Source organism: Phoenix dactylifera, chromosome 17 (assembly GCF_051530095.1).
Source record: "Phoenix dactylifera cultivar Ajwa chromosome 17, Ajwa_hap1_PhDact_Kaust_v1.1, whole genome shotgun sequence".
Classification (NCBI taxonomy): Eukaryota; Viridiplantae; Streptophyta; class Magnoliopsida; order Arecales; family Arecaceae; genus Phoenix; species Phoenix dactylifera.
The window spans coordinates 10,826,339-10,838,039 of NC_143206.1; the positions used below are offsets into that span (position 1 = coordinate 10,826,339).

The window sequence follows — 11,701 nt, forward strand, 5'->3', positions numbered from 1 at the left end:
GGTCGACAGATAGCACACGGCACTAAGCTTACTTCAAGTAAGAATGATTGGAAATACCTTGCACCCAAAGAAAGGATCCCCAAGAAACAAACCCAACTCACTCCAGCTGGATCTCTCCATTCTTTCTTGATGGATATCTTCATGGCATTTTTCTGCTTTTCTCCAAATTGGTCACAAGAATCTTGTAAAACTGCATTAATATCATTAGCTCTTGTGTCTAGCAAGCCTTTTTTCAGTCATCTCTTCTTTTACATGAGTTGTAATATAGAAAAGATGAACCTTCTAATGCGAGTCAGAACCTTCGTTTCATTCCACTATATGGAGAAGCTTTTACATAACTGCAGTTTCCTTTTACAAGAGATTAGTGTTAATAATGGTTTGCTCCACAAATGACACTTTACAAGTTCATCTTACACAAGCTCCAGAACCCCACATTGTGAAAACACTCATCTTTGCAAAGCAACTTGGAGGTTTCTGGGAATTACAATGTGATGCTTCTTCACAACCTGTACATTATATTCATAGTTAAAGATGCAAGTTATTTTCTGCCAAACATGAAGCAACGAAGTGATGTCTGATGGAAATAAGGTTGTCACAAAGAATCAGTGAAGCCATCAACTAGAAGGGAAAACAGGGTAATCATAAAACCCTTTACTACAAGCATATTCTAAAACCCATTATATTACAAAGCCAGCAGGATGAAAACCAAATTCATCAAACATAAAATATCAACGTACCATAACTTGGTGTGCAACTAGAGAGACAAATATGATCAGCTACTTAGAAATGACAAAAAAGCAGGAAATTAGGCACTGGAACCTGGAGGGAGAAAAGATGGTGACCTACAATTTAGAAGCATAGGATAGTGACCCAGGATGCTAGTTCTCTGTTGGACATGACCAATGAAGTTGTGAGCATACCTACAATTCAGAAGCATAGGATAGTGACCCAGGACGCTACTTCTTGGTTGGACATGACAGAATGCATGCACTTAGATAGCAAAACAAAAAGGAAGTTCACTGATCTCTTAACTCTACATCTTTCAAGGTATCTTTTAGCATGTGGAGGCATTGGCAAGTTTTATGTACCCAGACCCGATAGCAAGAAGGGAATAAGAGCAAGAAAAGAAAACAACCTTTGGCTTGAGCGGGCATAACGTCTCAGAGAACCACCATCTATTTGATCTTGCATAGACGACCCTTTACCTTTCTTCATCTTGGACTTAGAGATGCCTGCAAGCAGCTGCAAACTGGTAACTTTTCCAGAACTCATGAGTTTTAAGATATCAAGTTATTTATGGAGAACTCTGAATCACCTCTGCGAGAAGTTTTTGGTAATGGCGACTGAACCTCCAGACCATCTTCATCACCCTCAGTCACAACACTTGAAACCCCACTTTCTTCTGACTTTGTGCCATTCATTTCAGGCAAAATGTCCCTCGTTTTAACATTTTTGCCCTCCACTGAAGGGTCGATCACTTCACCAGCTCCATCTGCTAGCAAAAGGTTACTCATACATGGGAGTAAAATTTAGAGGAACAAAAGAATGCAATTTAAGAATATGTTGATCAAAGGAATACACAATTTTGCCAAATAATTACACATGCATACAGTATTACCCAACGATACCTTATCCATTTGTCTGAAACCAGCTTTGTGAATCATGATTCACCCATAATTTTGGGCCAATTCTTCTAAGTCAGAAGTGCCTCCAGTCTCCTCTTTTTGTCCATCAAGATTGCCTCTCCAATATAAAAGATCAAGTAGTTCCAACCAAAGTTCGTCGTACCGATACCGGACCCCATACAGGTGCCACGCTAGTATAGTGTCGGTACGGTATGGTACAGAGGTTTTTTTGGCATACTGAGAGACGTTACGCCACCTATACCGGTACCGGTACCGAACCGGTATAGTATGGTATGTTCGGTACCGTCCGGTTCGGTATGGTACAGCATATCATGATACTTCCAACACAAAAGACCAGTTTTATTATGCTCATCTCAATATGAAGCTTCAGGGAATGATGTATAATATTTTTATTACCTTGTTACTCAGTTAATTAGCACACTAGTAATTTGCTCAGTGGTTCAGCCATGAGTGTGATTCTTGGCCACCAGAATTCTTTCATAGTTAAGTTTCAAAAGTCAAAGAAATATAGGCAACGAATAAGAGGAATATGTTGCAGAAATGAATGCAACATAATGTCAATTGTTGCAGGGAGGAAAAAGGTTCAGTTAAAGAGCGTATTTGAAACTGATTACCTTCAGCAGTATGTTTATCAACATCTTTTTTAGTCATCAGGAGGCTTTCAAGACTACCAATCCTCCTTTGATGGTCCTGGGCATTTCTAGCAGTGATTTCTTGTTCCTTTCTCTCCATATGGATCTTATTGAGCTTCTCCTCAAATTCCTCGATGAAAGCTTTGAGCTCTGGTTTTGCAAACTTTTTGCACTGTTTTGAAACAACAAAGATGATAGGTCAAAGTAATAGCAAGTCAACACTTTCAACTGGAATAATATATGAAGGTTCCTGTCAGCAGCAAAGTATCTTTTTTCCAAATGTCCTACTTCTATAGATAAGTAAACCATGTAGACACAGTAGTGTGTAGTGAGTACTAAAGAACCTTGCTGATTATGCTCCTAAAGTGATCCATCACAGAATCTTCACATAAAACATGCTCATAAGCTTTGAAGGACTCCATAAGTTTTTTGATGCCCTTCTCGCTGAATGTTAACTGAGAAAGGCAATAAGCAATGCACTCCCACTCTCTAATATCTGCATCGCAAACATATTAGAAGACAGCCAGATCAATTCTTCACAAATAACATGAATGACTAGGAGCTGATGAAGGAACTTGAGTGATTGATGCGGAAACTAAGGGAACTTAAATTGATAAATTCACACGCTGTAATCCAATCATATTCACCTAAAATAACATAAAAACTGGAAGGAATTGCCTTTTATTTTTAGTATTCGGATAGGATTTCTGTTGGCTTCATCGGGAGGCTCGCGTAGTTTGTTACATCAGCTCCAAAAGGATAAAATTTCCTCGTCAATAGTGATAATCAAAGCAAAAAAAAACCCTTCTAAATGTTCTAATTTATCACCGCTAAATAATACATGTCCATACTTTTTCTTTAATCATCCAATATTTTCTCTAAATTTCATATTTTCTGTTCCATATCCAAAAAGATTTTCTTTTACTTATTGTTAAAATGATATGCTAATGCAGGTTAGCTCTCAAGTTAAGGTTGTGAAATCAAATTGAAAGAATTTTGCAATGGCTGATTTAAGCAGATAAATGAACAGCATATTAAGTGGTCAAACCAAGACCAGTCTTTCAATCACTAGCATGGGTTGTATATTGGAATTAGTATGATTTATTGCTGGACACTGCATAGATATTGTTCTATCCTCATTATCATCCATGCCTTTTTTTTATTATTGGCTATAAGGTGATGGAGCAGATGTCCTTTCACTCCCACACAATTATTGAAGTCCAGCACTAAATGAGCATATTAGCAAGTTGTGTTTAAATAATTAACACAAGTCTAGTAGCACTAATAATCACTCCTAGATACATAGGATCATCACCAGACATCTTATGTTGGCAAACTATAGCCCACCCTCCCTCCAAAAGGTGAGAACAACTAGAAAATCACATTATAAAAGGGTAAGAGTCACTATAAGTAGATGTATGGAAACATAATGCATATTCCACAAGATAGCACATAGAGTTAAAGACACAACAAAAGTAATCATGACCCCAATACACAGATTATACAGAGGAAATGAGGCCAATGATGACAGTCAGAACCATTCCTGACTGTCACAGGACATCCCGATAATCTGTCATCAGCTTTGTCAGTAGAGACTCCAGCAATAAATGGAATAAGTTTTTCTTCCTCCAAAATCGTTTCATGAGCACTAACAAAATCAACTTCGGTAACAAATGAATCCTATTCCTAATGTATTGATACATTATTCCTCTAACTCAATATCTAAATCTAATCAAAAATTGTAGACAACTAATTAAGGCAACCCAACCCTTTTCAACAAGGCAATTGCTTAGGTATCAGGCAATCAAACAACTATGGATTGGCAGGTATGAAGTTTCTACTTTTCTGCACAGGCTACAGTAAGATTTTGCTGCCTGTTATCCATCTCTTGAAGTTGATGTTGGGGAACCCTAGCTACATCTCTTCGCTTATAACAAGTTCGGTTGCTGAATATATGTGCACAATAAGAACCTTGTGCTCCCATCACCGGATACATAGAACCAATCAAATGATATTCCATTTCTCCCACATGTAGCATGTGCAGTTATGGAACCTACAATTAAGTCCATTAAATTGAATAAAACAACATAACATAAAACAAACTCAATTCAATATTTGTGGAAAAACAGTCATAAGAATCTGAACATCAGATCATCTCACTATATGTCCGTTCAAGAAAAAAATGCATATGCATATCGAACTTTAAATTCAGTACAAATCTTAAACAACCCATCATGCCTGAGCCCTAAAATTTGTATCTAAACCTTCAATTTATTCCTCGAAAAGATATCTGGAACCCATAAAGTGAACATTCCCAACAGAAAATTCCTTACTTGCAATAATCAAAACCTAAAATCATAGAATCCAAAGTTTAATCGGTAATGTGATGTACTATTAGTTTAGAGATGATGAATAAAAACTTAGATTTATCACAGATAAGTATATGGAGCAGTTTCAAGAGATGGCAAGAGCCTTGCCAATTAAAACAATGAGCACCAAAGAAAGAGAAGTAATGATGAAGAAAACAAGCAAAGAAAAGAACAGAATGGGGATTCCATACACAGATACTGTCAAGAAGCATACCAGTGACTCCACTGAACCTATTGCAAAGCTTTTCAACAAGAGCTTCCATTTGTTTGTCCTAAAGACAGTCAGGAAATCAAGAGTTGAATTACAAGGAGAAATAAGGATCTGCAACAAAGGGAAGCCGCCAATACCTTCTTAATAGAATGTATTAGAAATTGCATGATGTTGCAAAAGGCCTCTTCCTTGAGATTTTGATTGCACAATCTGCCAAGGATATCTGGAAGTAAATTATAAATAGGATTGCTCCCTGCAAGAATAAAAAGCACTTGAATATGAGACAAAGTATGGCACAGTTATCTGTCAAAACGACTATCCAAGCATCAAAATGGTACCCTTCTTTGACAACTCATGAAAGAAAAGTTTGGCAAGACTTGAAATCCTTTCATCCTCATCTTCTATCCTCACGGCCATTTCATTTATGTAACCCTTCACCTGATCAAAAGATTCTTGAACAATTGTGATACCATGCTGATGATGATATAAAAAAATAAACTAATGAGCCTATAGGCAATCTACCGCACCTTCATCATGTCGTTCAGTATGAGATGAGAAAGCACTAGAACAGCATTTTTCCTTACAGATACTGAAGGATCTCGTAAACGAGCATACATATGCTCTGTCCAAGGTTCTAAGAGGTTAGGAAAACGAACTGCAAGGTCACCAAGAGCCACTGTGCAGTTCGAACGAACAGTTTCTGATGGTGCATTCTCCACAACAGTGAACAGAAGCTGAAGATTTGCTTCACTGAAATTCATATAATTGACCTTTTTATGTGTTCATTAGATTCTTTTTAAAAAATAAAAACAAATATATATAGCATTGAGTGCACATTTCTCACCAAAAATCCGTATCAATAATCATAAATCTACATAGAGCAAGCATTGCTGAAGCCTGCAGCTCTGGAAACTGCAAAATAGAAACAAAGGACACCTATTGAGTTCGGAAGACTGATCAAAATAGCAAAATGTATAATGATTAATTAACTAAATAAAAGATAAACAGACAAATTACAAAAAAAGCTCATTTACAAAGAACTCAGAACCTTGTCACCTTTTGCATCAAACTAAAATTTCTACAAAGCTTGGAGACAAAGGGTGCACAATATCCAAGGAGGTTTTTTTCAACAGAACCACTAGAAACAATTTCCTTCTCGGCCCTTGCAGAAAGTGAATCAATTATTGCATCTTCAGATGCACTAAGGCCCAGTTCAGCATTTATACCTTGCACCTGTCAACCATGTTTTTTTTAGCTTTCATAAACAATGCAAGTACACCTGATCCTAATAGAAAACATATAGTTTTGGGGGGGAAATGTTGCCAAAGAAAGAACTGAACAATAAAGTAGCCCTGTCAAATGAAAACTTACAGCAGCTTCTTCTGCAGAGCCAGCCTGAGATTCATGTTTTGACTTTTCTTTCTTTGATTTCTGTTTCTGAATCTTCCTAACACAGGACTCAATATAAACCAGATGATTTAGTGCAATATGGCTTATAATAAAAAGAAATCTGCCAAGCTTTGCTGCTGGCACTCTGAAAAGGAAGTTCATGCTATCATTATCCGTGTCGTTGGGTTCTTCATCTCTTCCAGTACCACTGAATACAGAACTGAGAGACTTTTTCACCAAATCAGCAGCAAAGGTTTCGGGTGTTGGATGTATCGAATATATGGTACTTATGGCTTTGTCAGCAGCAGCATACCAAATGTTCTCTGGAAGCCAGAAACCAGTTACTAAGCTATGTAAAATACCAAAAATCCTACTGCCAATGTTTCTTAGTTTTTCCTTATCTTCTTCAGACAATCTTTCAAGCGCAACACATGCAGTTCTTGCAAGCAAAGGCTCTTCCTTAGCCCAGCGTCCAAAACCAATATCAATAATATCTTGCAAGTGAGAACCCAGAATGCTTGGAGATGATTTGGCAGCCATACAAAGAATTGACAAGGCTCCACGGCTTTGTGCTGCCACTACTCCGCTGACATTGAAGTTAAAGAGATCCCATAAAGCTGATATCTAGAGAGAACGTGAGAATATTTTTGTAAGATAATCTCTTCCTTACAACACAGTAGGAAACAAATATTATACATTTTCAGCATTTACAGTGCAATATTCATCAGGTTATGAGATCACGTGCATCTAAATGCACCATATGGATAAGCGCAAGTTATCAGATAGAGAACAAAAGGTATTTGATGTCCAGAGCAATAAGTATTTTACTATTCATGCTTGCATCATGCAAGAAAACAAGCTAAAGAGGCAGTGCCCAATGTTGACTTAAGCATATATATGATTAGACATATTCAAGTATTGTTAGCCATTATGGTAAGCCATAGTGTGCTTAACTATGGTTAAACATGGAAAAGTTCAAATATTGTCATTTTTAAGCTTTGTAAAAGGTACTCCAGAATATTGTTATTGGCACCAGAACTTGAAAGTCAGGCAGGGGAGAGATGCAATTTACTAAACTTACACAAAAACACTAGCAAGTTACTTTCTATTAGAGTTTCACACAACAAGCAAACATGGTTAGTTTCAATCAACGTATATAGTTTGAGACAGATATCACTTCATAGCTAATATATTTCAAAATTAGTAAAGAAAGTTCGGCACCAAGGTTTTCAGGAAAAAAAAGTAGCTCAAATGTTTTGATGTTCAAAAGTTCAAAAATGCATGTCATTGTTATAAGAGTTTAAACATACATATCCAAAGAAAACTCAGATCATATGGTCAGATTTCTGATCAAATGCTTGGAGGACCTAACTATATATCCCCTGCAAACAAAAAAGAACCACGCCCACTAGCAACACTATTGGTTCACATTGGTCCATCAGAAGCTGATAGAAATTTGTTGGTAGAAAAAGAACGCCATATAACCAAGCACTGCATGAGAATGCACTTCAGCTTGGTGGTTGTGGGATAATGACTTCGTCATACCATGAGTTTTAAGAACTTGGATGGCATGGATATGCCTTTTTAATACACAAACTGCCACTGGACTTGATACAGCAAAATTGAATGAACCAATAAGATGTCAACAGAACCAGTGAAAAATGAAGTCTGATGCAAGAGATAGCATGCACTTTTAAGTTTTATAATGATGGTGCCTTCATCAGGGAGTGACCTGATCAATGTATACACATTTAAATGTATGTGGCAAATCTCTAAGAACTTAAGCCCTACAACCTTCAAGTCACAACTTTTTCCTATTTATGTCACCATGGGTGATATAAATTAGCTTACAGTATTGCAGAAAGATGAGACCATTTTCTAGAACATTAGAATAGTTCAAGCTGCACCTATCTTTGAAGAGCAAAGGATCAGTCTGATTTGATAGAGAGTCCAAAGTAACTAATTTGTTAGGATCCTAGCCATCTTGAGCTGCGTACATTAACAGCATCAAATGCAAACGGTGAATTATGAATTAGCTGAATGGTTTTGCTTGGTAGCCTCCTATATATTTTCCCTTTGTTGCATTCCAAATGACCTCGTTCTCCCCTCTTTGCTTCTTCAATGGTAGCAAATCACAATACAGACCCAATCCATGCAGCATTTGCATCATTCAGCAAGAACTAAAAGCACTTGCAACTGATAACAACATTTCAACAGAGAGATTTTTGCAGCATCTCTCTCTCTCTCTCTCTCTCTCTCTCTCTCTCTCTCTCTCTCTCTCTCTCTCTCTCTCTGTGTGTGTGTGTGTGTCTGTCTGTCTATCTGTCTGTCTCTATGTGCGTGTGTGTGTAGAACAATGCTGTGATATTTGCATTGCCTCAGTATCTACTTTTTCTCAGCCAACTTCCTTGATCGAATTTAATGAAAATCAACAACATGGAGAGTAATTACATATCTCCGTTAAAATTGAATTCATATCTAAAGATGGTGATCAATGCACTCAAAGAAACCTCCATCCATGGAACAATGCAGTCTAACTTGGCCAACACTCTCACTAATCCAAGCTGAAGCAAAGGATATTTTGTAACTAACTTATGCATTTATTGATCATGCATCCATATGAGTAATATTACAAATAATTTTTATTATAAAAAAGAGCTTTCAGTTCATATGCATTGCATTTGTTTTGGACAAATACCAAGCAAGCAAGCAAGTCTCAAAGGAATCAAGAAGAGTACATACCATGCTTGCAGAAATTTCCCCTTTAGACACCAAAGAACCAATTAGACACTCCAAAGCTGCAAGATCTCCGATGCTAGAATCAACCGCCAGGCTCAACAAATTTCTTGCAGTTTCCATTGGGTTTTTTCTTATATATATAGTGATGAATGCATTTTCAACAGCTTCATATATAGACTTGTCCTGGGAGAACACCTACAAAGATCCAACAAGTACATCAATTCCAGCATCTATCAATCACAGTATATATCTTCTTTACATATATGGAAATTCTATAAAGGTTTACCAGGGGCAACATTTTCCGAAGGCATTCTTCGGAGCCATCGATCTGAAACTGTCTGCACCTCATCAACAGAAGGATTGTGTATTCCACATCAGTGACAGAAGATGATGCTAGCAGCTGAACCAGGGTGGGCATCAGAGAAGTAATGCACTTCGAGAACTGCAAACCAGCCTCGAGTGATGCCACCAATGCCCTGATCTGTTCCAAATTCCCAATATCTGGAACAGTTCCGTCCTTCTCCTTCTGCTCTTCACTAGAAGGCAAACAACTATCACTAACACTCTCCTGCTCTGCGGCAGCCTCTCCACGAAGAGCATCACCATCAGGGACTTCCTCAGAAGAGCCAGAAGGCTCCAGTCCCCGCAATTTCTCTTTGTACTTTTCCAATGTTGCTTCAAAAGCCACAACACGTAGCTGAGGTCCAAATGGGTTATGCTGCAGCATCGTGATGAGCAGATTCAGTGCTGACTTCCTCACCATCGCACTCTTATCCTCCAATCTCCCAGAAGCAACTGATGCCACCTCATTCCACAGACCGATAGGAACAGCATGTTCCTCGCACAATTCTGTCCACACCTGGAGCACCCGGCTCCTTGTGTATGCTGAGACATCCCTGCAGCGTTCTAGAAGAATCTCCAGCATAGCCTGCTTGCCCCTTAGCCGCAGAGACTTTGAACTCATATCACCTTCCACATCCTTATAAGCCTTTGCAACCAGCTTGCCCAAAACCCCAACAAGAGCATTTCTAATCTTGTAAGACTCGCCACCAAAATGAGGCACCAAAACCCCCACATTGGTTGACATAAGTTTTGGAGAATGGTCAGCAAGATCAACAAGAAATCTCCCAACATTCTCTGCCCCAACACCATCCCTCACATAGTCCTTTGGGTCTGTCCTACCAATCTCCCTGATAAGAGCTACTGCAAGGCTCCCATCACCATACTTCCTCTCTGCTGCAGCAACCGCTTCAGCAATGTGAGGGACCGCAAAGTCAAACTTGTAGATCAAATGCTGGATTGATGCGCACATTTGTGCAGTCCGCTGGTGCTTGGTTGCAATGGTGCCTATTATTCGGCCAAGTCCATCTCTTGTGCCCGCATCCCTCAACACAGCCTGTTTCTCGTATAGGGTGACAGCACACCTGCAACGATGGCCAAATTATTGTCGAAATTAATAAGCTTGGTGAAGTGGGGGTGAAAAAGTTTAAGGCTTTAAGAACGGATATTTACTTTGAGACAAAGGAGAGATAGTTCTCATTGATATCACTCGATCCAAAGAGCAGTGACAGGTTGATCTCAAGAGAGTTAGCAATCAAATTGATTATCCGACCCCTCTGCATCTCCCAGTTCCATGCATATGCCGCATTTTTCTTCCGCCCTAGTGCACCGACCTTATTTCACCCAGAAAATCCCACTCTTTTCACCAAAATTAACCAAATGAGTGCAAAATACATTAATTAGGGTTTGGAGCAAGATGTACCTTAGAGCTACCACTGGAGTCGTGGCCGGACTCCTCAGCGAGGGCGATGGTGAGGAGGAAGAAGGTGTAGATCTTGAGGGCATTGCGGTGGGAGGCGATGCGGAGAGTGACTGAGGTCCCGCCGGAGGCCGGCGACGATGACTGGGGGGCCCGAGAGAGGGAGTCGACGTTGGGGAGGAGGACGCTGAGGTTGGAGCGGAGGGTCTCGACAAGGTTGAACTTACAGGAAGGGGTAAGGAGGGAGAAACCCCTCACCAGGGAGTAGACGCGGTCGAACACGTCCTGCTCCTCGACGCAGAAGAGCTCTCTGTCGGAGAGATCAAAGGCCACAGCTTTTTTTTTAACACCAAATTAAACGAAAATTAGTTCCGAAAAGGGGGGATTTTGGAGAGAGAGGTAAGAATCGAGAGAGGAGGAGAAGGAGGAGGAGGGCTGACCTTTGACGAGCTCTTCGAGTTCGGAGGGGCGGAGGGAGGCGACGTCGATGGGGGATTCAACCCGGAGGGAGGGCTCGTCGGAGTCTTCTTCCAGGTCTTTGAGGTCGGAGGGGAAGACGAAAGGCGGAGCCATGGGGAGAGTGATAGAGAGAGAGAGGAGAGCAAGAAGGAGGAAGAGAAGGGGAGAGGGAATTGAGGAGGGTTGTGGGGAAATTTCTGGGGTAGTGGAGAGGAGAGGGAAAAGGGAGTGTTCGGTTTGAAATGGGGATGAAATAATCGGGGAAGCGGGAAGTTCCAAGATTTTGGCCATCTTCGAGTTGGAAATCGGACCAAGGGGGCCGCACCCTTCTACTCCGGTTCAAGTTTAAGTTATACCTCTTTAACTTTTATATATACATATTTTTTGAATTGGATGATAGAAAGTCCATATAAATAATTCAAGTTATTGGATATAATCTACTATCTCTATGCTCCTTGTATACTAAAAATCATATAATTTAGAGACTTCAAACCTAT

The 11,701-nt window shown here is 39.5% G+C and overlaps 1 protein-coding gene across 1 annotated transcript; it reads right to left on the minus strand.

Annotated features, from left to right (window-relative positions):
* Positions 1–167: 167 nt before the first annotated feature.
* LOC103724056 (binding protein) lies at positions 168–11,447 on the minus strand. The gene is made up of 17 exons (XM_039132821.3): positions 11,186–11,447; positions 10,749–11,080; positions 10,499–10,659; positions 9,273–10,410; positions 8,990–9,181; positions 6,230–6,871; positions 5,915–6,091; positions 5,703–5,770; positions 5,386–5,608; positions 5,197–5,296; positions 4,996–5,111; positions 4,862–4,919; positions 2,623–2,774; positions 2,261–2,450; positions 1,316–1,492; positions 1,136–1,232; positions 168–506 (listed from the first exon to the last, which is right to left on the minus strand). The coding sequence occupies exons 1-17, from the start codon at positions 11,316–11,318 to the stop codon at positions 500–502; spliced, it is 3,963 nt and encodes a 1,320-aa protein (XP_038988749.2). The 5' UTR covers positions 11,319–11,447; the 3' UTR covers positions 168–499.
* Positions 11,448–11,701: the final 254 nt, after the last annotated feature.